At 42.8% G+C, this 27378-nt stretch overlaps 3 protein-coding genes across 4 annotated transcripts; 1 reads left to right on the top strand and 2 right to left on the bottom strand.

The window, feature by feature from the left end:
- The first annotated feature begins 8844 nt into the window (after positions 1 to 8844).
- LOC133889309 (serine/arginine-rich splicing factor RSZ22A-like) lies at positions 8845 to 9724 on the top strand. The gene has a single exon (XM_062329830.1). It carries the CDS (start codon positions 8885 to 8887, stop codon positions 9434 to 9436), a length of 552 nt encoding a protein of 183 aa, XP_062185814.1. The 5' UTR covers positions 8845 to 8884; the 3' UTR covers positions 9437 to 9724.
- Positions 9725 to 12604: 2880 nt separating this feature from the next.
- Positions 12605 to 17610, bottom strand: LOC133918446 (phytochrome-associated serine/threonine-protein phosphatase). Its single transcript, XM_062362333.1, has 10 exons — positions 17290 to 17610; positions 16897 to 17043; positions 16727 to 16794; positions 15852 to 15909; positions 15221 to 15331; positions 15087 to 15137; positions 14006 to 14149; positions 13828 to 13923; positions 13628 to 13699; positions 12605 to 12971 (listed from the first exon to the last, which is right to left on the bottom strand). Exons 1-10 carry the CDS (start codon positions 17368 to 17370, stop codon positions 12888 to 12890), a joined length of 912 nt encoding a protein of 303 aa, XP_062218317.1. The 5' UTR covers positions 17371 to 17610; the 3' UTR covers positions 12605 to 12887.
- Positions 17611 to 18123: 513 nt separating this feature from the next.
- LOC133918435 (general transcription and DNA repair factor IIH helicase subunit XPB1-like) lies at positions 18124 to 25724 on the bottom strand. 2 transcript variants are annotated; one of them, XR_009909763.1, is made up of 20 exons: positions 25608 to 25724; positions 25396 to 25512; positions 25112 to 25280; positions 23924 to 24146; positions 23779 to 23835; positions 23246 to 23389; positions 23091 to 23171; positions 22169 to 22256; positions 21328 to 21665; positions 21146 to 21221; positions 20867 to 21060; positions 20456 to 20619; positions 20301 to 20373; positions 20097 to 20210; positions 19401 to 19481; positions 19209 to 19268; positions 19009 to 19092; positions 18755 to 18897; positions 18472 to 18655; positions 18124 to 18379 (listed from the first exon to the last, which is right to left on the bottom strand). XR_009909763.1 is itself a non-coding variant. In XM_062362321.1 (19 exons), the coding sequence occupies exons 1-19, from the start codon at positions 25621 to 25623 to the stop codon at positions 18574 to 18576; spliced, it is 2304 nt and encodes a 767-aa protein (XP_062218305.1). In that variant the 5' UTR covers positions 25624 to 25724; the 3' UTR covers positions 18124 to 18573. The 2 variants fall into 2 exon arrangements, 1 of the variants encoding a protein (XP_062218305.1); XM_062362321.1 differs by having other exon boundaries at positions 18124 to 18655.
- Positions 25725 to 27378: the final 1654 nt, after the last annotated feature.

Raw genomic sequence — 27378 nt, 5'->3', positions numbered from 1 at the left:
GTAAGCACAACTAAGCATTTTCTACGTAGAACATGACAACCAAACTACGGCTACAAGGAAGGTTATAGAAAACTAGTAAACCCTAACAATGGGATATCATGTTTGATGAGCATGCAATTTGTAAAACAAAACTTTATAAAAATAGGCGCAAAATGTTCAAGGACACTTGCCTTCTTCATTGAGTTGCTCGAAATCCTCATAGTCTTGATCCTGGATGTTCTCGAATGACTGGAACTCGATGACGAGCGGTGGAGCATAGCCAGGTGATGATGACAAACTCGTTTGAGGGTTTGGATGGAGTCGGGGAAGACCAGGACGGCTTGGTAGCGTTGTGCTTCAACAGCAAAGGTTTGCGGCCTCAGGAACTCAATGCGGAGGCAAAAACTCAATGACAGGTGGTCAGAGATGATGAGGTGTGGATAGGGAACGATGTCTTAAGCTCGGACGGTGTCTGGGAGGCTTGGAGCGTCACGGCGATGACGGCAGGGTACAACATAGCTTCAGTGATGCCACAAGAGCTCTCTGGTGAGGGGAACTTGATGAGGTTTGAGGGCTTGGGCGCGGTGGTGTGCAAAGAAGCTCGGTCGAGGGGTGAATCGAGGTTTTATAGAGGGAGGAGGGTGAATCGGGGCTGGACAGTGGGAATTGACGGCAGTGGCTGAAGTTTGGGTTCGGTTTCCATACTCTTCGCAATTGATCTAGTCTTGATGGCGGTCTTCAACACGGGCTTCAGTTACCAAACAAATGTAGCATCCTTCCTTAACTCGAGCGTGAATTCAACGGATTTCAAACAGGCGGGGTTGTGAAGATGGAGAGAGAGGATTCGGGAGGAGAGGGAAGGAGCTGATAGGCGGGAGCCACATGGCAAAGAGAGAACAGAGAGAGAGATTAGAGGGAGGGAGAAAATGGGCGTGACAGGTACTTACAGGTCAGTGGGAGCTTTGTAATAGCCTTATAGTGATCTCTCGGCGCACACTTCAGAAGTGTGTAAAGTAACGATGGGTACCAACAAAAAAGTTGATCACGACTCGTGGGTAAAGTGTGCAAACTCTACAGAGTATAAAACTGATCGATCAACCATACTCACGGTCAAGAGTGGCTTGGACTTTTTCTTGATTAGTAGGGATCAGGGTTCTAGGATGGATGGTCGGGTAGCCAGGTAATGGGATTACTTGGTGAGTCTTAGTAATCAGATGGAATCCGATGAGTTGTTCTTCTTGTTTAAGTAGTGTCTTCACACTTAGTAAATGGGATGTCTTTTGTTGGAGTTATAGGTTAAAGTTGTTTAGTGCAGTAAACCAGTGTCTAACCTTTCTTGTCTTAAGCCACATGTCATGCTTTCCTAAATTTGCAGAGTACATTATGTACTCACACCTGTTGTTTCCTCTCTTGCTTTCTACTGCTGACCAGAGGCCAACAATGAAGCTGCACCCTTTGATGTAGATGACTTCAACCCGGAGTTCCTATTCTATGCTGGTGTTTCCATAGTTGACATCTGTGGAAGATAGAAGACCCTCTAGCGCTAGAATTTACTTTTTGTTGTGCTTTTATTTAAGACCTATAGGTCCTTTTGTAATAAATATGACGATAATGTAATTGTAGCACCAGAAAGAGCAGTGTGAGTATGAAGGTACTCACAAGACTTAATCCATAGTGGGCATATCTAAATAACCCGACTCCAAGGATCATGCACTTGGATGTTAGCAAGGAAACTGCCACACAGTTAAGTAAATTTATGCAAAATGCCACTTTGACTTAAGTGTGTAAGCACCTACACCTAACCAACTACACCTCTCTATCTAGAGAGTAATACCATAAACATAATTATGACGAACTCACATAAACATATATGTGAATAGAACCATCTCAACCATAACCCAACATAACATACCATATCATGTCATATTCATGAACCTACGACTGCTGCAAATAGACAGAAGCATGCTCATGGCCGAGAGCGTGGTAATTTAAATTGTTTTTACACCCTACAGGGGTACTCCTTTACCCACGAGACTCGAGGATCATACGGCTTGCGTGACCACACAGGTCTACACAATAGGGTACTCATATCAACCTTTCACAAGTAAGCTCCGACTGATTGGGCATGCACCTCTAGGTGCGGGGATCATCTAGAATTACTCTTAGAGCAAACTAGATACCCCTTACAAACCTACTATGCTGATAACACCCGAGACATTTAAGCCAAAGGATCATAGCTACACAAAATATTTAGCTTATCGTTCCCATATGCGACATGTGGTGAGCACAGAAAGTGCTAAAGCCCATTGCAACAACAGTCGGTGCTTCACCGATTCAAGCAGGCCTATGGAATCCAAGACTCCATTCTCGATCCATCCCTAATAACCACCCAAACCTCGTCTCAACCTCGCAACTCATAAACCCCAACATCAATATCATTTCCTTTGTGAACAAGTAAGTAGGCCCTAAGCTCGCGAATGGGGGTTGAACCACCACTCGACTTCTATCGATGAACTATGCATTGCTAAGCATTCTGGTTAACCTTTGAAGTTAGACGTCAACAATATCATACCGAGGTTATAAGGATAAGGATCAACAACAGTATCAAGGTAGAGGTAATGCAATCAACATAGGTTATGCCCATATAAACCGATATTGAACCCTCTAATCATGCAAACATACATAAAGCATAATTTATCAAATTTGACTCCATATGATACAAAGTAGTAGGTTGAGTATGCTTAGATACTTGCCTTGCTCTTCTGGTGCTTGCCCGATACTGCCTACGCAGCACTTGCAGAACTCCGGGAGTTCGGTGCCGCCTTCGGTCACACCTGCATCACGCTTTGACCCTCCAGTCTCTAAGGAAGGACGCATGCAATGCGATGAACATGAGTGAGGTGCAAGATGCATAACTAACGAGGATGCATCATAATAACAAGCTAAAAGTGCAAGACATGCGAAAAAACAATGAAGTCCACGATCTAAACAACTACAGAAAGTTGATAGAATCCGGAAGTTTCGGGTTGAACTCGGTTCCTCCGAGTTCTGGAACTTCCAGGTATGGGTTTGGGTAGGGGCTCTCAGTTAGCGATTTTCATTTAACTCGGAAGATTCGGGTTGAGTCCAGGACTTCCAGGTTGGGCTGGAAGGTCCGGGTTTTCTTCCGGGTGGGGGTGCTCGACTAATATTAACTCGAGTCAACTCAGAACTTCCAGGCTATACCTGAAACTTATGGGTTGATCGTATTTTTTGGGTGAGGCTCTCAGTGAGGGTGCTCGGTTAGAGCTAAACCAAAATACCCGAAACATCTGGGTCTTAACCTGGAACCTCCGAGTTCTGGCTGATTTGAGTCTCGTGACGTTCCGATGGCTGATTCAACTCGCATGTTAAATCTCTCCCACATAAACCTTTATATGCTCTAGCCCAAGGGTTGTAGACTCAATTTATACTCTAAATCAGCAAGGTGTCCGAGTACAACCCAATTCAGGTAACCTGTAACTTCCGAGTTAAGCCCAGAACTTCTGGGTTGTTCCAGATAAGGTTTTTCGTGGGAAAAACTTGGTTGATTTGATTTATGAGCTTCATCAATCCAAAGAGAAGCATGTTTGAACTAGATCAAGGGTTCTAGACCTCACTCACCAACCTAGCAACTCAATTTTCGAGCTCAAACTCATCCAAATTCCTCTTTTGCTCCAAAACATCAAGAACTCGAGGCACTTTGCAATGAAGCTCCAAAACTCATATTTTGACCAACTAAAATGGGCATTCGAGCTATGGGATCCAAGGGCATTTACCACAGGTGCTTTCCCAAGACCGATGACTGTCAGTTGAAGGAGGAAACGACGAAAAAGCTTGGGGAAGAGGAAAATGCTGATGCTCTTTGTTATTCAACCAAAAACACCAAAAGACGTCAAAATTGGCCCGAATCCTTCGAGAATGCGCAAACAAATTGAATGGATGGGAAGCTTAGGAGCTAAGGATCACACTGTTACCACATACGTACCTCAATTTTGCTTCTAGAGGGAGGACTCCGAGAAGAAAGAGAGAGAGCTAGAGAGGGAAGGAGAGCTCCTTGCTCTTGGCCGGTTAGGAGGAGAGGGAGCACATGAGAGAGTGAGGGAGAGGGAGGGAGTGGGTGGGGCTGCTGCCTCATTGAGAGATGGCGTAGATGGCCCACCCATGTGGGCCCCATTTGCTAGAGAGACAAAATATTTTCAATGCATGTTTTGATTCTTTCACTCCATAATTCCTTTCTCTCATCCTATTGACTCAAAACGAAGTGTTCTAGTGCTCCATAACAAAATGGCTCAAAATTAAGCATGACACCTATGAAACATAATTATGCTTAAATACGTGATTACGGATTTTGGGACGTGACAAACCACCCCCCTTAAAAGAATCTTGTCTCGAGATTCGGTACGAGTTAGGGAGAGTACGGCGAATCTAGGAACCACGCTGTGAGACATGACCCAGAAAAGCGACTTCCTTGAGCCAGAACTCATATTTGTTAAACTTGGCATAGAGTTTGTGGTATCGAAGGCTGTGAAGAAGAACTTGGAGATGCTTTGCATGTTCTTCTTCAGTCTTGAAGTATATAAGAATGTTGTCTCTAAAATCTATGACAAACTTGTCGAGTTCCTCCATGAAGACCGTGTTCATCAGATACATGAAGAATATCGGGGCATTGGTTAGACCGAATGACATAACAATAAACTCATAAAGCCCGTAACGGGTAGAGAAAGCCGTCTTTAGAATATTCTCCGATCGGATCTTTATTTGGTGATAGTCCAATCTCAAGTCAATCTTGAAAAAAACCTGGGCACTGGTCAATTTATCGAATAAAATATCAATCCAATAGAATGGATACTTGTTCTTGATAGTGACCTCATTCAACAGATGGTAATCAACACACATACGTAATGTTTGGTCCTTCTTCTTCACAAAGAGTGCCGGGCATCCCTAGGGCGAGGAGCTTGAACGAATAAAACCCTTTGAGAGTAACTCATGAATCTGTTTATTTAACTCTGCTAATTCATTCGGCGACATCTGATAAGACCTTTTTGAAATCAGGGTCGCACCGGGTAAATGATTAATAGAGAATTTCACTTCTCAGTAAGGTGGAATTTCTGGTAATTCTTCTGGGAAGATATCAAGAGACTCACACACGACGGGAATATTCAAGAGATTCGTAGTTGTGACAATCTTCAGGGCATAAAGACAAGAATCAACTTCTTTAAATTTTAGGTGAATTTGAGTGTCAAACATGTCATCAAGAGTGGTGGTCCTTCGAGCACAATCAATAACGGCCATATTCTTGGCAAGTCAATTCATTCCCATAATGACATCTATCCCTTTGGATTCGATTACCCACAAGTTTGCGAAAAAAGATATCCCATTGATGAGAACCGATGCCTTAGACATAACTTGATCGGTAAGGATGTCAGCTCCAGATGCTTCTATAAGATATGGTGAAGGGGTAGTGCTAACCCTTAACTTGTGATGTTGAGTATAACCTTTCGTGATGAATGAATGAGAAGCTCTGGAGAACAGAGGTAGGATGCGAATTCACAAGTAATGTACCCATCAATATGTTTGCACCCTCGTGAGCTTCTTTAGCAATGGTGTAGTTAACACGACCACACTTAGGAACTTGCGCCGTCTTGAAAGCTTGGGGAGGGGGTTGAACTAACAGTGGAGGCCTTGGAGCGGTCGCCACAGCTCCCGACTTCAGGAAATGACATTCCCGCACATAATGCCTGACATGCCCACAATTATAGCATGGGCCGTCGAGGCCACCTATCACATTTCCTTGCGATCCCGCGAGTCTTTGAGGTTGTCCTTGCGAAGAGGAGAAAGACAGATGTCGCACCATCCACAATGGTCGTGGAGCAGACGAAGTCATCATGTGAGATGGAGTAGGTTGACTCTCCGTACGTGGACGTTGAGAGCTCCTGCCCACAGAAGGTGACAGAGCCCTCTTGCACTTCTTCTCCTCTTGGTGATTCTTCAGCTTGAATTCGACCATGAGGGAGGTGCTCACCAACTTATTAAAGTCGGCGAACTCATGAGCTGATAGCCGGTCTTACATCTTGGAGGAGAGGCCATTCATAAACCGATATTGCTTCTTCTCATCGATGTTGACCTTATCCAACGCATATTGTGTAAGGTCCAGAAACTCCCGTCTTTTGATTTCCATTAACCCCTTGGGGATGTGATAGTCGCGAAAGGCTTGACGGAACTCTGTCCAACACACCCGGTGGTTGGCAGTATGCATGGTGAGGTAGTTGGTTCACCACATGCCAATGGCACCCTAAAGTTGATGGGCGACGAAGAGATCCTTCTCGTGGTTCTCGCATCAGAGAAGCCCAAGCTTCTGCTCAATCGTACGGAGCCAGTGGTCCGCATTGAGTGGGTCCTCCGCACGCGTGAAGGTGGGCGGCTGAGTTCAAAGGAAATCCGCGGAGTCGTCGTGGCGTTCAGCCCTACCTCCTCCATGAGAGGCCATGTTGCGCACGAGATCTTCGAGGAGTGTCGTCTGAGCTTGACGTTTCTACTCAATCTACATGAGCACATCCGTCATGCTCAGTGGTGGAGACGGTACAGGGTTATTCTCATTGGAACTCTCAGGAAGATCACCCAAACTATCACGGCTCCTCATCCTATTGTGACGGTAAGATGAAAGAGAGGTGAATGTCAAATTCCGACATAGCAAAAATAGCGTTAGTCGGATATCACTTGCTTGGATCCATAATATCATATATTGGGGAAAATGAATGCAATATGAGCAATGGAGAAATGAAGGCATGCTCGATCTCTATCTACACGTTTCTTTCTCGAGTACATCACTCCCCACAATCATCACTCTCCGCGCTACTTTTTATTTCTCGCATGAATGGTGCTTGTGCAACTTGCCACATAAACAACAATTCATACGTCGTTGTCAACATATTCACTTCTCGTACCATCCTCTTACGGGACACCCCATGTAATCGCTACATGGGTAGACGACCATAACTACCATCGTATAGTAGATGTTCATATGTTATTGCTAATGTATTCATTTTCCATACCATCGTAGTACGGAACCAGGCCCCTGCCTCGCATTGGTTGAGCCCTCGATATTTACCGCTATCGGGATGCATTGATGCAATATGATTCATAAATGATATCATAAAAAGAACAACATGATACAAAACAAACAATTTAAATGCAGCAACCAACAATATGTTACACTTAGAGGCATAGTATAGCAAGTTCATACATATTAGTAAGAGGAGGTAGGAAAAGAAGCTTTAGTGGGTTATTTGAGTGAAGTTGACACATTTCATTAACCCAAGTCCTAAGCATTTTTAGACTACTTCATTAAACAGAGCTTTGATACCACTCTATGAGGAACCGTCCAAATAGTATTCTAATTATTCATTAAGTCAATCATTTTCTTAATCACGACTATAATGATTAATCAAAATACCATCTCGATAGTCCTGACATGTGTTCTATGCCCAAGGTCAGAACACACGTATTTCTAACATATATCATCACAACAAAGCTTAATAAAGAGCAAGTAATTAACATTATATTACAAGTTTCTTAAGCATTTACTTTCTGACAATTTACAACAAAAGAGAACTAGGAGGACAATAAATAGATCAACTCCTAGACAACAAAAGAAACTATGCAGCGGGAGACAAAATCTATGAACAACGTGGAGTCATATGCCCTTAGACTCCACCCCAAAATAATGTCATCCGAGTAGTTGCCTATTCATGCCCGCCACCAACGTCGGTGGGCGTGAAGTAGCCAAACACTAGCCCCTCCTCGTCGATAGCACCTGAAAGAGCAGCGTGAGTACGAAGGTACTTGCAAGATTTAATCCATAATGGATACATATGAATAACCCGACTCCAAGGATCATGTATTTAGATGTTAGCAAGAAAACAGTCACACGGTTAAGTAAATTTATGCAAAATGCAACTTTAACTCAAGTGTGTAAGCACCTACACCTAACCATCTACACTTTTTTTTTCAGAGAGCAATATCATAAACATAATTGTGATGGAACCCACATAAACAGATATGTGAATAGAATTATCTCAACCACAATCTAACATACCATACCATATCATCCCACATTCGTGATTCTACGACTGCTACAAATGGACAGAAGTATGCTCATGACCGAGAGTGCGGCAATTTGAATTGTTTTTACATTTGCTGGGTGGTACTCCTTTACCCACGAGACTTGAGGACCATACGGTTTGCGTGACCACACAGGTTCACATAAGGGGTACGTATGTCAACCTTTTCCAAATAAGCTCTGATCGATTGGGACATACACCACTAGTTGCGGAGATCGTCTAGAACTACTCTCAGAGCAAACTAGATACTCCTTATAAGCCTATTATACTGATAACACATGAGACGTTAAGCCAAAGGATCACAACTGCACGAGACATTCGGCTTATCATTCCCATATACGATATGTGATGAGCACGAAAAGTAATAAAGTCAACTGTAACAACGGTTGGTGCGTGTTGTGGGATGGAAGGAGAGAGGGGGTGGAGGAGAGGGTCGGCTGATGAGGGTAGATTGGTGGAGGAGATGGTCGAGGGGGAGAGAATTTGAGAAAGAGAGCAGACGCTGAGGAGGATGCAAGCGGGCGATGGATGAGCAGATGGCAGAGGAATCAGGATAATATGACTTATATCTTTTTTAAGTAGGAGAGAAAAACTAACGAAACTTAGAAAAAGAAAAACTAATCAAACTTAGAAAAAGAAGCCACACGAGCGATGTTCCTAATTTAAATGTGAAGCAAGATACAACACAACAGAGTCTCCCTCCCCCTCCCTCCCTCCCACACCCCCACGCCTTCTGCTCGAATCACCCGCATCGAAAGCGAAGCATGCCAAGGGAAGGGAAAGCAAGCAGCAAAGGGCAAGGGCTGGGCATGGACGACACGGCGGCGGCGGCGGCGCGCAGGAAGAAGGCGGCGTCCGCCGACGCCGCGAAGAAGCGGCCGGGAGGGGGAGGGGGAGGGGGAGGGGACCCACGCGGGCGCGGGCCCGGCGTGTCCCCGGCAGCGCCCCCCGCGGACGCCGGCCGGTGCGGGGCAGCGGCGGTGGCGGAGTGCGCGGCCTCGTGCTGCGTGCTCTGCGCGTGCCTGCCCGTGTCCGTGCTCTGCTGCGTGGTGCGCGCGCCGCTCCGGGCCGCGAGGCGGTGCTGCTGCCGGTGGAGGCGGCGGCCGCGGCGGAGGCTCGCGCCGGGGGGATCGTCGTCCTTCTCTGACGCGGAGGTCGGGGAGTTCCTGCAGGGCGGCCGCAGGCGGGCAATGGGGCAGGAGGAGAGCCAGCCTCCGGCGCGGTCGCGGTCGCCGCCGCCACGTGGTGGCCGGACAACCTCACCGCCGGTACCGGCGCCGGCGCGTCAACCGCCGCCTCGGGGTCGGAGGAGATAGCGCCAAGTTACTCAGTTACTGACATTTCCCCTTTTTTTTTCTCTCCAATTTTGTTGTAAGCACAACTGGAGGATCTGCCAAGTTGGATCTGCTGTTTCGATCTGTTCGACCTCTCTCGTTCTCGGCTCTGTATAGCTCATCCGATGATTAGAAAGTGATTTTCGGCGAACCAGCCTCAATCCAATGGTTGTATCACGCCAATCTTACAAGGTCAAGTGCTCGAGTGCATGTTACTTTGTCCTCATTTTTTTCTTCTGTGTACATGGCTCTCGATCGTACGAAGAGCTGCATTATCACCTGCGCTGCGCCTCCCATCATTCCGCCAAAAAAAAAAAAGCAGATTTTTTCTCTCCGTTCGACAGGCTGCATATGAGCTGCTACTGTTGAGAAGTGTTGTAATGAACTACGAATCCGTTACCGGTCAACCATACGTGCATCGTAGGAGTTACAAATACGGCGAGCTTTGAATCCGTTTCTAAACGAAAGGCCACTGCGGATGTTAAATGAGGGGTTGTGAGACTCAGCCAGGACGAAAGGTAAATTAATTTCCTATCGCCGCCCCCAGTTGAATGATCATGAGAATTGGGAAAAGGGTCAAGAGCAGCAGCAGCCTGCCGAAAGATGCCCCTGACTCCACTGATTACTTAGTGTTACGATGACAAATGTGGGGTTCTCCCGGCAATCTTTCCTTATTCTTCCTCATTAAATAAAAAATCTTTAAAATTTAAATATTTTACCTATTTTTCTATTCATCCTCTCATTTCGTAGCCCAATTTTCTTATCGGCTATAGTTATGAGATATGTTTTACTAATAAAAATAAATAAAAATTAAAAAGAAAAATAATAAATAATCTCTTCTTATTTTTTCGAATCACATCTGAAATCAAACTACGATATCGCTCTCATGATGTATCCATATTTTCATATATTTAGTTTGTGATTAATGTTCCTATATTTAATGTTTATGTTTTCATTACAATGCACGAGCACATAAAGCCACATCGGATACGGACTCTGTGCGGCCCGCAAAAGAGCTCCAACAGAGTCTGTTTCAACTGCTACATTATTACGGAGAGAGAAAAAAGTACTCCGTATTTGAGGATTCTCTTCTGTCTGTATCACTGTTTATAGAAGATGATTATAGATTAAAAAAATATAAAAACTAATAGAAGATAAAGATATATGAAAAATATTAAAAGGTACTATAACATTATTATAGTAGAGGGCCTAGTATATTGCTAATTTAGGAGTGCAGTCACTTTGCTGTTTGATTTGACGTGAGGACAACCTGACAGACAGCTGAGACATGCACGTCGAAGAATTTTTTTAAGCGAGTGGAGTTCACTCTGCTGCTCCGCCAGGTGAGCGGGCAGCAGCGAATCACGGATATGCCTAATCGCGAAAGAAAGGGTGGACGGTGATGCAAACCGCGATCGCTGCCGGCTGGACATACATGTAACTGCAAATTTATTAACAGGTACTGGTATATTGTAGTTACTGTTGAGGATCTCTGTGGCTGCTGACTCGGTTAGGTGCGGGTCAGTGGTTCATGTATAGTGCGGCGGTGCCGGTGACGTCTTGGTGAGTGGGCGGGGAACGAGACCGGCCGCGGAGGGTATGTTTTTCTAGAACTAAATTTTAAAAGATTTTATCAAAAAGATTTTCGTGAGATCTCATTTATACTATTTATTTTGTGATTCAATAACTGGATTAAAGAGTAGAAAAAATATGAATATAAGAAAGTGTCTTTTGTAAAACCGGGTTCTATAAAATTTACTTCTATATCTTTCCCCGTTGTCGGAAAAGTGACGGTACGAGGGCGACGTTGTGAGCTCATAACCCCCCATGCGCGCAGCCATCGTCTCCTTGCTGCGACAGTGCAGCAAAACATGTGCGCTTGGCCTGGCCTGGCGAGCAGGCACAACGCTAGCATGCTAACGTACTGATTCAACAGTAGCTTTCATGCGAAACCTGATAGAATCGATTCGTTTAGATCATGATAAATGCTTGCGAATAATAGTGGTCCATCGTACAAATTACAGAACATATACCTGAAACCATTCTTTAGGGGGAATAAAGAACATATACTTGGAACTGCGTACACGAGATGTTTACAAGAAAATATCTTAATATGACGCCCTTTGCAGCTTTAATTGTTGCTCCTCTCCGGTGCCCTATGGGATTGCAGTTGTCAGTTCTCCCCTTCTCGCGGTGCCTACTTTTGGGTCTTCCTTCGTTGCTTGTGCTCCTTCACTTGTTGGATCTATCGACTTTCCCCAAATTCGTCCTGCGGGGAACCCGGTTGCGGGGTGATGGCTCAGGGACGGTGCCTACAGGTGGGAAAGGTGGTTGTTTTCTCGGTGGATGGGTTAGGGAGCTTTGGACGAAAGCCCTACTTGGCTTTATGCCGACGTCGATGACGTCTTTGAGCGTCACTACCCTGCTGGAGGCGTAGTCAAGAACCCCTACCCTCACACGCACACACAAGGGTTTGGCTCCCCGGGTGAAAACCTAACTCCGAGCATCGAGATAGGTGATGGTGGCATCCTTAGATATCGTATCCTCTTTGGAGGCTTTGTTGTGGAGATCCTTTCTTTAGTTTTGAGCAGCAATCGGCTTTGACACGGTCCATGACATTCTCGGCGGTGGACACCTTTTGAGGCTTGGAGTTTTTTCTTCGATGAGTTGTCTCAAATTAAGATGCTCTCTACCTCTCTCGACGCTTAGTAGGTGCACGTTGGGCTAGCTGTGCATTGGTGAAGTCGAAGCTACTGTATCATCGAGGTTCGACGAAGCTCGACAATGATAACACGGTGTCCCTGTGATAGTATCAGTGACAACCTTTAGAATGCAGGTGTGGCAAGTTTAAAATAGTTATGATATTTCATCATAAGAAGTCAAAGTTGTCTTATACTTGGCAACAGCGAACCCAATCAATTTATGGAGTCCAAATAGCTGATGATGTGTCCTTTTTAGTTGTTTTGAAAAGGATGTCTGTTGAGCAAGATTTTTTTGCCAGATTTCCATCCAACTATCCATACAGTTATAAGTTTTTTTTTTTTACCGATTTCCCTTATAAACTGAATTATTTCTCTTCTTTAAAAAAAATCAACAATACTCTTATCGTCCTTTAAAACAATAAAACTGAGACAGATCTCACGTCACAAATAAAAGACAAACCCAACCTTTTTTTTTGTTTGCTGCACAATGCATCTATGGTTCACGATAACAAATAACACGTGAAATAAATCAGAAACAAAACTTGACAGTGTCATAAGGAATACAGGAGTATATGACACTCCCAATGGTCAATTGTACATGTGGTTAAAAGAACGGGTAAATCAAACGCATCAAATTGCACTATGATCTGAGCCTACAACAATAAACACCTCTGGATGATCTTTAGCCCTTACAGATTAAAACACTGACTTCTAAAATTGTACAATTGAAGTCAGAGGAAATATGGGACGGCAGTCCTTGGGCCTCGCATCTGATTGTTCTCCTCTGTCTCAGTGAAGAATTTAACATCTCTTTCCTGGCAATAAAGCAAAGTATAGCATCGATCAACATCAGCTACAGCTCACGAAACACTATTTGGTGTAACTAAAGAGAGCACAGTGGAACAAAACATATCACCACTTTACAGCCATAAAATACGGGGACACACGGTGATGCAAGCTCGGACCGATCAGATATGTCCGCACAAAAAGAATTGCTGGTATTATGGCACTCATTGATGAACTGTAGTTTTTTTTGTCCATGGCAACTTCTACCCCCTTACTCAGGCAAATACACAACAGGTACATGCTGAGTTGTTGCTGATGAACTACTAAACCCCAAAGGGTATACTCAATTCCTCAAAAAGTATGGTCGATGCGGTTAGACAACTATTTGTTTATGTCCTTTGACGGTCCAACTGAAGCCCTCTACCTATTAGTAACTATTACAGTAGCTTTATTCCTTGTTACAGGCCCAACCAAAGTGCTCCGCCTATCACTAGCAAGTATCTCTGTTCATGCCCATCTAAAAACAATTATTTCTGTTCACATACTGCTTGTATATATGCACAATAAAAACTACTTGTATATATGCACAATAAAAACTACTGAAGACTGATTGTATGAATGAACCAAAGTACCAGGTATGCAAAAGACTTCAAGCAAATCCTTCTAGACAAAAGAACTAACATACCATCTTCTCATCGAAGCTTAGTATAGAAGCAACGTTGCCACATCTGTAGCAATAATTAGGTGCAGACCACACCTGAAAAAAAAAGGGAGAAAAACTAATATGAGCGTCATTAACACGGTCACACAGAAATAAAAATGACAATCATAATAAGACACTATGAGTATCTGGAGCGATCAGCCTATATGTGAAAAGGAACTCACAGTTACAAGGCCCTTCTCCTGGAACATGTACTTTAGGCCTTCCTGGACCAGCTGGTGAGCCCGGCAAACTAGCTCAATACCATTAATATGGTTGAACTGGGTAGCACAAAATAGCATTCATAAGGAGACAATGAAAAGGGGATCCAGAATTGAGAGAAGAAAAAGATTCTATGTGCACCTCTGCTGTCACTCGTGATCCGAATAGCCAACCTGCTCCACGAGGACTAACAGCCCATGTCTCTATCTCTTCAGGGTCACTCCACATCAGATCACAGAAAGGACCTTCATGGGGGATTTCACAATTGCGATCAATTGTTCGTATCTGTTGACAAAAAATATAATTAAATATTCAATTTCACTGAAACATTTTTTCATGTGAAAAATCGATCACAGAATCATGTTTTCTACTATTCTTCAAATTATTGGCCAGCAATGGTAAGGAAATACTAATCTCCAATAGTGCATTGGTTTAACCATTTTACTCAAGAAAATTATCTCACAAATGTGTACAAACTAGCATGACACCCGTGCTTTGCTGCGGAATGCTTTAATGATGTTCACTTGCCTAGGAACATTACTAGACTACTTATAGTTTATAAAAGGTGCCATAGAAATGTTGCTTTCAATGATTGGATGTCCATCGAAAACATTAATACAGTTTTACACACCTCTACCATTTCATTAAAAGATGTCTGATCAAAATGTCCCTAAGGGTATTCTAAAAGTCACAATCAAATTGGCATCGGTGGAAGACTCACTAGAAGGCCAATCGCCTGGAGGTGTGTAAGCAGTGGTAATAGTCACCCCCACACCGAGAAAAAAGAAGAAAACGGTGCATTCTCCACTCACGAAGGGACTGCCAGTGAGATAATGGAAAAAGGTGGGGATGACATCAAGTCAGCGTGGCCCTTATGGGCTGGACCAACACATACTACAGACAATGGGAAGCAAGGCTGTAAGGAAGTTTGAGTGAATATCCACTGGTGAGAATTTCAGATATATCCATGGTTAACAGCAGAATCTTCCGTCAACATAATTTTCCAACAGTTGTGAATCTTAAGAGTCCACATCAGATCATTTCGTTTTTTTCTAGAGCAGGTGCGATATGTTTGGATTTTTCTGTATTCACTACATATAGCAAATCTACAAGACAAGAATCCCATAGAAGGGGAAGTATCACATTTAAGTAAATATTCATAAGCAACGTCTATGTCGACTGATCATTATAAGAAAGTTACGAAAAGAAAGGCTGAACCAACCTGGTCAACAGTGCGTACATCGGGAGAAAGACCGCCATGAACACAAAGGACCTGAATTTTCAGCATGTAATTTGAGTATGATTTGACACAAATAAGTGACTAACATGAACAATTCTCTACACAGAGGAACTTACTTGGCCATTAATGATTGCTGAAAGTGTAAGGTAATCAAAAACATCAGTGCAGTACCGCCATGCATTTGCATTCCCATACTTCCTCTGGCACTCATCATAGAAACCATACACCTAAAGATAAGTCACAGTATATTAGTATGCATGCATGTAAGCACTAAGTCAGCATGCCATGTGTACTCAGCTATTTGTGGTAGACTCAAAAACAAGTATATAATGTAGATAAAAAAGTATGGCCATACAAAGTCATCATGAGGGGGAGTCATGTTAATGACAGATTGTTCAACAGAGAAATGGCTAAACAAAACCTAAGCATGACAACACAGTTCCTTATCAGATAATGTTATTCCTGAAACATAAGACTTTAAAGTTCATGTATGTGTGACTTGTATTCGAACATTTTCAGTTCTAATGTGCATTCACTAAAAGAGGAGCAGGCAGCTGAGAGAGAGAGAGAGAGAGAGAGAGAGAGAGAGAGAGAGAGAGAGAGAGAGACGGGTCAAGAGCCAGAAGTAGAACATACAAATCATGAGAACATAGATAGGACTACAGAACACTTAGTTGCAGCAGAAGATTCTTGAATCACAAAATATCACTCTATAACACTATCAGCATTATCCATACCAGGACAAACCTGTGTCAACTGCCTACTTTCATGATTTCCACGGAGAAGGGTTATGTGAGCAGGATACCTAAAGCCAGTCAAAAAATTCAGTGACAAGAATTAGCCATACATTTTAACACTTCAGGGAAATCGGAACAACAAAGACGATGGGAGTCAAAACTATTTCCTCAGAGTGCTTCTAGTTTACTGGGGAAAAAATGGTGACAAGGGATCATACTTTTTACATTTGCAGTTCAAGTTACTTAAAAGTATGAAGGAACTTCAGTTTCAAATTTCATCCAGCAAGGTACACTCATCATTCAGCTACCACTTTTTTTTTGGGGGGGGGGGGGGGTAACTAAAGCTACCAGGTATGATGGCGCACGATATACAAAACATGGTTAAAAATGTGCAGTGACTTGTCATCCTGAACCTATTCAGCTCGACTCCGGGATATTATTTCTATTTCTCATAACTGTACACACTATTTAACTGCATGATTGATTAGAAGTTAGAGCAGACACATAGACTGCTCAAGAATCCAAGAAAGATAATACGAAAAGGCAGTTAAGAAAGAGCAACAGGAACATACATATAATCAAGCAGCAGTCAATCACTATAACTCTATCATTCAGTAGCTTAGTTCTGTCTAAGTAAGGACTATTGCTACTCTGGTTATTTACGAAACATCATAGTGTATCTTTCCTAGAACATTGAGGTTCTATCATACAAAGTTACAAACAAAACTGATCGTGTATCGTTCCTAAAATAATGAGGTTCTATTATTCCAAACAAAGCGAAATAGTGAAGCAGCTGCTACGGCAGAAGCTAGGAACCAGAAAGTTTGAACTTTGCACCTATCGAGTAAGAAATCCACTATACCAAGCAGAAAGCTAACTAAATACCTCGCTTTTAGTAGCAAAAGTATTGTGAAAACCTCCAAGCTGTTGAAGCCACGGTCCACAAAATCGCCCTGCGAGTCAACCACGGCTTGATTGAGGAAAAAATCATCATCCAAAACCGTCTCAACCAACTACAGCTCACAGGAAAAAGAAAAGGGCCCCAGATGTCACACCATGAAAATATAATTCGTCTCGGGGACGTGCCCCCCGGTCGCAAAGAGCTTCATCAGGTCATGGAACTGCCCGTGGATGTCTCCGCACACTGTTACGGGGCTGTTCACCGGCTGCACGTTGGACTCCTCGATGAGGATCTCCTTCACCTGGACGACCAGAGAAACCAACCACGGTTACACACAGACACACATCCACCACCAATACACGCTTCACTCCAATCCCACGGAGATGGGCAACAAATGCGACCATTTTGCCCCTATCCACCTCCAACCACTGAGAACCCTAACACCCTTGCGTGTACGCGGGCGCGTGCCGCCGCTCCAGAGAGCAACGAGGCGAGCAAAACCCTAGGAGCGTGTCAGCGGGAGGGGGGGGGGGCGTAGGAAGCTCACGTATTCGCAGAGGGACTGGAGTTCGTGCTCGGCGAGGTGCTGGCCCTCCTTGACCTTAGAGATCCACAGATCCAAATCCATCGGGAGCACTCGGGATGGCGGCGGCGAATCGGGGTCGGAGGAGGTAGGGAGGAGGAGATCCTCTCTTGGTTTCTAGCGCCGCGAGGAGACGGGCGGCGAGAGAGTAATGAGGAAGGAGGGGAAGGGGAGGGGAGGGGAAACGAGGCTGTGATTTGCGCCGGGCTTTGGCTGCCTCGCTCGGGATGGGAGATGGGGTTGGTGTGCGTGGCTTATTTTTTCTTCTCTCGAATTTCGGTTTGGGCAGCTTGTTTTGTAGTAGTAGTTACGGCTCTATATAATTTATTTCGAAAGCTTTATTATGTGTTTATGTATAACCAGAATAGTTCTATATTTTTTCCGAAAGCTGTATTATGTGTTTATGCATTCGCAGAATAGTACAGCTTTTCTGTAAGATTGTTCTAATAATAAACACTAATCCTTCATCGTTTGAGATATAAGTCATGAGAGTTACAAAGCTGTGAACGATTTGACGGGGCAATTGTAGGCGCTCACTGGTTATCGTTTGATAAGATTATGATGTCCAGAGAAGGATTATTGCGAGTCCAGCGTTGCCGACTTACGTAACCGAGGCTAACGAATGGCATGTATTATATCTGTTTGAATTTGGTCCTAGAGATCATGCTAAGAAACGAAACAGGCTTTAAGCGCATAAAACTCGAAGCTCCTTTGTCAACGAAACATGACTCTAGTTTGGGCTAAACTACTAAAGAAAACTGAGCAAACGACACAATAGTGTCTGCATCACGCACAGCGTACTCGTTAACTTTGCTTTGCTTTGGGGTAGAAATACTGTAACCCAGGAGCCAGTTTGTTCAGCATCGCAAACTAGTCATGATTTTCGCGTGTTAATACAAGTATACAAGCTCAACAACAAATATTTACATTTTCAGGAACAAGACAAATTTCCTGCTGTCCCCATCAATAAATAAACCAGAAGGCCGCCGGGTATGCCAACAGAATGAGAAAGCCAGAGACCAAATTTGTTCCTCGACATAATAGCTCAGTAACCCTGCATAAACCGGTGGCAACTGCTCGGTGGGATTCCCCTAACTGAAAGTAACAACTATTGCATAACTTGGCTTGTGCATTATAAGCAACGACCTTTTTACGCCAAACGAGAAGGTTCCCATGTACGAGATCATATTCAGCAAAGCACAACAGGCTCCCTGGCTTCCTGCAGATGCCACATGCCACTGTAACACCCTACTGGTAGCGTTTCTTAAACAGATGGTGCCTCTTTGATGGATCCTTCTGTTTCTTCGACGCACCCTTCCCCTTCCCAGTGCTGGACGAACAGGTCACAGGGGTGCATTCAGTACAGTAAAAAAGAAGTTGAATATGCCGTGAAATAAAAACATAGAGGTCAAGTGGAGGGAGACAACACCTGTACTCCATGTAGACCATTCCACCCGCTCCAGAAAAGGCACTCATTGATCCAGCAGAGCGTCGTGCTTTCAGGAGAGCCTTGCCGTCAGAATCCATTTCCAAGTGCTCAACACCAATCATGTCATCCCCTGCGTTCAGCACCTGTTTGCGATAGCCAAGAGAGCATCTGCACAATCAGAAACAACCAACAGGAAAACTACAACCAACAGGTAAATCTCAAAAAAGACAAGAATGGGTAGAAGAAACGCCCACCTTGCCCAAAAGGTCAAGCTGTTCATCAAGTGTGTGAAAGCTCAGATTAGGTCCTTCATCAGGTGGCGGCAAACTAGTGATAACCTGGTAAGTCTCATCACAAAACTGAAGTGTCAAATGAACAATCTCGGCAGGTGCATGAAGAGGCTCCAACTCCGTATAGGGTCAACCAACATAATCTAATGCTCCACAAGCCATACCTTGAAGCTATATCCCTGGTCAATAAGAAATTGCTGCCTTTTTGTTGAGTAGTACATCTCCTGTGTCATTGCAAAAAAATGTCATGCTGATATACTGAAGATAATTTACTGGTCTGTTATAATATATCTACATGCTGGTGTTTCCAAAAAGAAGGAAAATATCGAGAAAAGCAGTAAGACAGTGAGATTGACCTGTGTGTCAGTTGATACAAGAGAATAGAAAAAAGCATTGTATTCTTCTTTCCCACCAGCCATTCTATCTTGATGCTTACCCTGATTAGTCACAAAAAATTACAAGAGATTTAAGGAAAATACAATACAGGAGACTTGTTAAAATAGGAATGTTGCATTTTGAGATCCAAGTGCTCCAAATAATTTCTGCATCACTTTTCACCAATCTAATTGGCCACATCGAAGTGATTACTTTCATAACTAGAAGCCAAAACAGAACTCTGGAACCACATACTAGTAAATAACAAGTAATGTGCAAATACTCGAACGCCTTTGTGCAACTACTTCAAATACCAGGTTTAGAGCAGTTACAACTTACAAGGCATGTGCAACAGCAATATATCATACCAATAAAATTGAACAAATATACTCAAATAAACATGGTACACCATTTAAAACATTGAAGCAAATACTATGTTATTTGCTGGCAGAATGTTATGAGAAATTTCATAAGAATATTTTATTAATATCAAGACTTTTCACCATATTGTGTTTATATTCAAGAAAGAGGAACGTAAATGTCCACTTGTCCAGATTTAATTTTGAATGTCAAAGGAACATAAACGTGCACACAGAATTTTGAATGTCAGGATGAAACACAGCAATTGCAATGTCTATGAAATGGACCAAATGGTCAAAAGAATCAGCCAGAAGTACCTTTGCCCTGAGAATTCGTCCCAGCCGCTGAGCTTCTTGACGCCTTGAACCAGCATGAGATGATATTTGGATGATAACATTAGCTTCTGGGATATCAATTGAGTTATCGCCCACCTAACAAGAAATAGCACAAAAATCATCAAGATTGCTGACAGTAAGTTTATTTGGAATATATATTTGATATTAGAAAGTCACTAAGCACACCTTTGAAAGGAAAATAGTATTGACTTCTGGACTGTTCTTGAATTGGTAGAGAATTCTTGTCCTCTCAGCATGGCTGAATGATTCAAAGATAGATAAACACATAATAAGTAAAGAAAAATAGGTAACTTCTGCAGTTCTGAATAAAACGTGAAGACCTTGTGGCACCATAGATCATTGGTTTGCGGAGTTTCATTGCATATGCAGTTAGTGCAAATAGATTATCAGCAAACACAATTATCTTGTCTCCGCGTTGTTGCTCATGGAATCGAATAAGGAACTCACAAGCCCTGAACTTAATTGGATTCATCACATAGAGTACCTGGCATGCAAGAATCAGTGAGATGCAGTCCTCATACGTTTACTTATATCAAAAGTAAAAGAGTGTTTTCTTGTTGGGAGTGAAGAGTCAATCTGGAAATAAATCAAGTTGATCATTGCTTACATTGGGAATAAAATAAAGCAATAGTGGAAATTGGAACACATGGATTTCATCTTGCAAACAGTAAGGACAGAAATGCAACTGAATACTCTGTAAGGATATGTAAGAAACTTCAATAAAGATTCACCTGCTTCTTCTTTGAATTTTCCTTTTTCAAATACTCAGCAAAGAACTCTTTGGTCATGGGACACCATACTTCTGCACACTGCACATTTGCAATAAATCCACCTTTCACTAAATCCAACCAATTCGCTTCATACAGTTTTGGTCCAATTAGAAAATTCAGATCGGTAATACGTTCATCCTCTCTCACAAGTGTAGCTGTGATAATATTAATTTAATGAGTTTAGAACACATTGTAAAAATGAACAGTGAAATCATGAAGGAATATACGATGAAAACAGACCAGTAAGACCAAGCTTGCAGTGAGATTTAGTAATGCTGATGACCTTTCTAAACATCTGTGCAGGGACAACGTGAACCTGAAAACACATGCACAAGAAAAGGAGACAAAAGTGAGTATGCATTTATACTTTATTGACACGTACAAGCATTAACACCAAAATGATCGGATAATAGAGATCCCACCTCATCCATTAGAAGCAAGCCCCACTCTCTGTTTCGAATTTCTTCAATAATCTTCTCAGAGTCTTCAGACCGTTTGCCACCAAATGCAACCATGTTATATGTAGTCACAACCACACCAGCCATCCCTCTAAATTTCTCCTTGTTATCTGATGTAAAACGACTAATATGGTCATCTTTTATAGTTGACCAAAGTTTGAACTGAAATGCCCATTGATCTACGGAGACAGCATTCGTGGCCAAACATAGACAGCTCTTTTTAATACGGCAGGCTGCAGATACACCGACCAAGGACTTGCCAGCACCACAAGGTAGCACAATAATTCCTGACCTTGCACGTCCTGCAAAATCATAAATCAAATCAAATGAGCAAAGGTAGCGTTTACATGCAAGTATCGTAAATTGTTTACTCCATGCAAGTGCCCAAAAATTCTAACAGTGGAAAGTGAATACTATAAATGACCCAAGGGAACAAAATTGCTAGCTAACAAGAGCAAGGAGATTTTCACTAACACCCCTAGGTTTGTCCCTTAGTAAACGCTTTTTTCTTATCACTTCAAAACTTGCATTAGTTCCCTCAGAAGTCACAAGCATTAAACAAAACTGGACACATTTTCAATTAGACATTGCAAGACCATTTGACACACTATGCACCTTTTATTTTCATTTCAAAAGCTGGTTGCGAATCAGCAAGTGCCATCTGATAAGACCAATACTGTACTTTACAGGCTAAGAGTTATTAGGAAATTCTCCAGCCAAAGCTTTGTAGCCAACTATAGCTCTCTACCAGAGTACCAGTTTGAAATTCAATATTACGTGATTTTCACATGATGAACTAACTTACCATTCCCAAACATCTTACTCAGGCTCTTCTCTTGATATGGCCTAGGCCGTGCTTGCGGCTTTAATTCCATGTCCAAATCTGGGTTCACCTACAATTAATAGAAATGGAAAACTCAGTTCAATTCTAAACCATGAAACAAATGTCTGCACATAGACCCTGCCGGTAAATGGTTGCAAAACCATATAATGAACAAGTTATATGCTACATACATGGATAAGAATACTTATAGGTTGACTAGTTGAGAGTGCCTATTTGTCCATATTTACTTTGTAAAGTGCCAGAAATCAGTAAAGTTATTCAAAATAACTTCCTACAGTACTGAAGAAGCGCTCATCTGCACAACAGAAAGTTTGACAAAGCATTTTTCTTGTACATACAATCACACAAGGTTCTGTACAAGGATGAGAATTTCCACGCCATGCACCGTTAAAAAAATCACAAATGTGAATGAAATAATAAATACCCCTCCAATAAAAAAATTAGTGACCTTTTACAATGTGTGCAACCAATTGTTTTAACTTACCAACAATCTTTGTAGGCATTTAGCTTGGCCTATGAAAAATGATCTGTGCAGCATTGTGTTGAAAAATACTTTCGTATACTGTAACTGTATTATATTGATATATTCTAAATTATATTGCAATAAAAATCAGTGGCAAAAGTCGTGCTTTGGAGAGTGGAGACCATCTTCATGTCCAAAATGTCACTTTTCTATGACCAGAGGGAGTAAGGTTTTATTTCTGTTGATGCATATGCCCATCTATTGTATTCCTTTGACAAGGGCCTACCCCACATTTTGCATTCTTTGACAATGAGCTAATGTGGTTTGCAATTTCTCCTATCCTTTTGGTTTGAACTTTCCGGTGTATGATCATCAAATAAAAAGAAGATGCACTGACTGTCTCTTCAGATAAGAACTTACAGTGTCATTTCTGAAATCATACTCCTCTAGCATGGGGAAGTTCAATGCACTTGGCAAGCATCGTTGCTTGACATTCTCAACCTGTATGAGATGCATGGAAGATCAATCTTGATAAACGAAGCGGTTCCCAAACTTTAGTTTAAATGAAGAAATACCTGAGAGGGATCAATCTCGAAAGAATGTGTTTCTTTGTCTTCAGTTGCAGCAGCCAATTCCATTCCATTTAACAAGTCTTCGTGGCCACTAGCTATTTGACCAGCTGTTTTGCTAACAGTAAATGAAGGTACACCAAGGGAATCCTGAAGAAAATAAGAAATAGATTCAGAAAACATTGTAAAGCAAACAGCTAACTTTCATGGGTGCTACATAATGATTTAATGTAGAAAAATTAGCAGTGAAACAACTTGATCTGGCAGAAGCTAGCGAGGTAGTGAGTTACAAAATTTGCTACACTGCAATGGTTTAAAATGACCAAAATGATGACACATCTAAGAAGTTGAGAAACAATATGGAAGTGGAGTGTATGTTACTCAAACAAAAAAAATGCCAAATAGACCAGAAGAGATAAAACAAAGAAACTGATGATATGAACACACTTCCACACATTGCAAAGTTCTTCTACACCTGACACTAATTTGTTTATGCAAGAGATTGTTACATTCATTCAAAGTAAATAAAACAAGAGTACCTCAGGATATATCCTTGCTCTCGATATAACTTCATCCTTCAGAAGGGTCTTCAATACCTGCGCAAGAGGTACCACAGCTCTCTCATTAAAAAAAAAAAGCAATAGAGCAATCAGAAGTCTTCATACACGGGTCAAATGATACAACCTCAGTCAATGGAGACTCGACAAAATATCGATTCTTCTTCAAGACAAGCTTTACTTTGCCGTAGTTAGCAGTTGATCCGTGGATGAAATCAATTATTTCACGGGGCAACTTAGTCTTGGAGAGCTTACTCAATACACTAATGATAGTGCTAGTCTCAAGCCCTACTGAGACCGCAGCATACAATGAGTGGGGTGTTAGATTGTACTCATGCATAGATTCTGGCCTGCACAACAAAGATGGAGGTCAAATATTCAAAAAGAAAAGCTGCAAACCTTTCACTGAATATATTTCAAGCATTCAACAAAAATATATGCATCTTTGAAAGTCTGAAGAAAAAAGTATATTCATTTCAAAATCTCTTAGATTATATAGTACAGCACCGTGCTAGGTCAGATTCAGTTACAATTTAACTTCATCGCTGTTCCAAGAAATAAGGTGAATACAACATTCGACCTAACCAAGTCATAGCACTTAGTTCCTACTTCCTAGGTAAAAATGGTAAACATCCTACATAGTGCAACTTACTCCAGTCAAGTTTTTACCTTTTAGATAGTGATCCACATAACATTGTTTATTTCAAATCCACTTCACAAACAAATTACAATCATAAGCAACTAAATTCTGCTCAGAGAAGAAGAAATCACTCAAAATTCCGTAGCTAAAACCAAAAGATCCAAGTCATCATGGTTCATTTAATTGAGCACATAAATGGCACAAATTCCTAAACATATGGATGGATCATCCCCAACCTGTTCCACATAAATTCCTTCACACAATATCACGCTGCCTCTTATCACATGATCATAAGTTCACATGGAATACTGAAATTGCTGAAAAGCAAACAACATCCTAAATTCATTCCCAAGGCAGGCTGTGAATAAATTGCATCATTGCAACTCCCTAATAACCTAGTCTTGGTAAACCTTGAAATTCAGTTCCCGGTGCAAGACATCATAAACAAGCCTAATTCATCACGGCTGGTGTGTCAACAATGCATTCCGCATTCAGATCAACCCTATACACAGTATGGCCTTCTTACTAAAATTCCAATCCAAGCTATTGACATTTCATGGCGAAATATGCTGCTGCAATTTGGACTGTGTACCACTCGTCAATACAATTCTGACCAGTCCAAGCAAAAAATGCAAAGGTTCGTTGTATTTTAGTCTGCAAGTGGTTTAAGTGGACCTGCACACAGGCTCCGCGATGGCAATGAGGAAATCGTATGCTTGCTTGTAGAGCGGTGAGAAGGTCTCTAGGAAGATACGGCCGTCGGCACACGCCCACAGCGGCCGGTTCGCGTGATCCGGCTTCAACTCGAGCTTGGTGAAGTCCCTCTTCTTCACCTCATTATCCGCTGCAACAGAAAAAAAATCCACCCCCAAATTTCCGATCAATCAAGAGTTCCGCAGAAACCCCTAGAGATTCGAGGAAGGCCGGCGGATTTAGGAGGGATCAAGCGCGCGCGGTACCGTCGCGGGCGTCGTCGTCGAAGTCATCAGCGTAGTCGAACTCAGCGCTCTCGTCCACCAGGGCCGCCTTCGACGGCACCGAGGACTTGTGCCGCTTCGGCGCGCGGGCGCGATCGCCTGCAGGGAGGAAGAGAGGGGAAACGCGTCACGGAGAGAAGCGTGGAGGAGGCGAGTACTGGTGGAGGAGATGGGGACTAGGGTCGCCGCCTCACCGTCGCCGCCGGCCATGGCCGGGACTGAGGAGGTGGTGGTGGTCGGTGCGAGTCGGAGTTAGAGACGGCGGCGTAAGGCTGTGGTGGTGCGCTGCGTGCGAAGGCGATTCCGCGATTACGGGCTACTCCTGCGTGGGCTTTGAGGGGTTGCGTAAATATGGGAGAAGTTGCGGGCCAGGCCCAACTATCGGCGCACCGACATTGTTTGGGTTGGGGCCCGTATTGCGTCGGCATTTACTGATTTTTTATTTTTTATTTTTAAATAAAGGTTACAAATATATGTTGTCGTTTTAAAAAAATTGTAAATCTAGACTCCATCACCGATAATATGTTTAAAAATAAAAAAATATAGTGTTCCAATACTTTAAATTTTAAAATATTATTAAAATAGTCATAAAAAATTCTTTAGAGGATGATAGTATCATCTAGCTTTAAAACAAAATTAGACAGAATATGAATTTATCTTTTTTATTTCTTATCGTACAAATAATTGTTTGTGCTAATTTTTTGGAGAACTAGTTGATAGCACGTCTATACATATAATTTTTTATGATTATTTTTGTAGTGTTTTGGATTTTGAAGCATTGGAACGTAATATTTTTTATTTATAGACATGTTGTCTATTGGAAGAGTGACATATACCGAAGAGTCTTAAATTTTAAATTTTTAAAACGGATATATAAATATATATATATATATATTTATAATTTTTTATTAAAAAATACATAAATAAGAAGATAAAATGTAAAAACTGCTTGTGCATGTTTTAGTCTTATGGCATGCACACATATTTTATTTTTTAAAGTATACAAAATACTTATGAACTTGGATCAATTTATTTTTTTTAATTTACTTGTAGTAAAATTGTTCACAAATTGCACTCATTGTTTATTGAAAATATTTAATAGCTAGTTCAGATGAAAAAAGTCTAAAAATGAAATAAAATACTCATATTTAGATATTTTTTACTAAAAATAATTGTATATGTTATAAGTATAAAGTATGTAAGTATAATTTTTAGATGTCCAAATAAAAAAATTCGGCCTTTACTCTGCGTAAACGAATTTCTAGAGAAAACTCCTTACGCATGTCGCCCTGACACGCGGGGGTTAGAGGTAGAGATGGTTAAATGGGCCACTCGGGCTGGTCTAGCACGGGTCCAGCTCGGTACGGTTCGGCTACGGTATAATCTGATTGGTTCGGCTACTATAACGAGTCGTGCGGTTCTGGCCTATATGCCGTGCCCTTGGCCCACGACACAACTCATCTGTCATCGTGCTGTGCTTGGTCGGTTCGGGTACTGTTGCGGTACGGTCGGCCCGGTGACCCCATGAGCATGGCTAGCGGCGAGGCGGGGTGGCCGGCAGCAGGGCGAGGAGGTCGGGAGCGCGGTGGTAGGGCGGAGCGAGGTGGCCGGGCGGCAGGGCGGAGCGAGGTGGCCGGGCGGCAGGGCGGGGAGGTCGGGGCGAGGCGGTTAGGCGACGGGGTGGGGAGGCTGGGGACGAGGTGGCACAACGGCGGGGTGGTCGGGCGGAGCAGGGCGGCACGACGGTGGGCGGAGCGGGGCGGCGAGGCTAGGAGGACGGGGGCGGGGCGACCTACAGCGGGTGGGGAGGCACGACGGTAGGATGGGACGACCGGCAGCGGAGTGGGGAGGTCGGGGGCGAAACGGTCGGCAGCGAAGTGGGGAGGTTAGGGGCGGTGGCACGACAGTCGAGCGGGGAGGTCAGGGACGGGGCAGGACGAGTCTGTGCTGATCCGTGCCAGACCA

Source organism: Phragmites australis, chromosome 1 (assembly GCF_958298935.1).
Source record: "Phragmites australis chromosome 1, lpPhrAust1.1, whole genome shotgun sequence".
Classification (NCBI taxonomy): Eukaryota; Viridiplantae; Streptophyta; class Magnoliopsida; order Poales; family Poaceae; genus Phragmites; species Phragmites australis.
This window is presented reverse-complemented; position numbering and strand designations above follow the sequence as displayed.

Bases quoted from the DNA above. Each gene is read 5' to 3' on its own strand.
- LOC133889309 (XM_062329830.1), top strand. From the start codon at position 8,885: ATGCCAAGGGAAGGGAAAGCAAGCAGCAAAGGGCAAGGGCTGGGCATG.
- LOC133918446 (XM_062362333.1), bottom strand. From the start codon at position 17,370: ATGGATTTGGATCTGTGGATCTCTAAGGTCAAGGAGGGCCAGCACCTC. The intron at 17,044-17,289 runs GTGAGCTTCCTA...CTGGTCGTCCAG, and splicing joins TCCAGTCCCTCTGCGAATAC to GTGAAGGAGATCCTCATCGA. The intron at 13,924-14,005 runs GTGCACATAGAA...TGTGCTACCCAG, and splicing joins GATCACGAGTGACAGCAGAG to TTCAACCATATTAATGGTAT.
- LOC133918435 (XM_062362321.1), bottom strand. The intron at 21,222-21,327 runs GTGGGATCTCTA...ATGTGTTTTCAG, and splicing joins GCTTGCTTCTAATGGATGAG to GTTCACGTTGTCCCTGCACA. The intron at 21,061-21,145 runs GTCTGTTTTCAT...ATATTATCACAG, and splicing joins CTGCAAGCTTGGTCTTACTG to CTACACTTGTGAGAGAGGAT.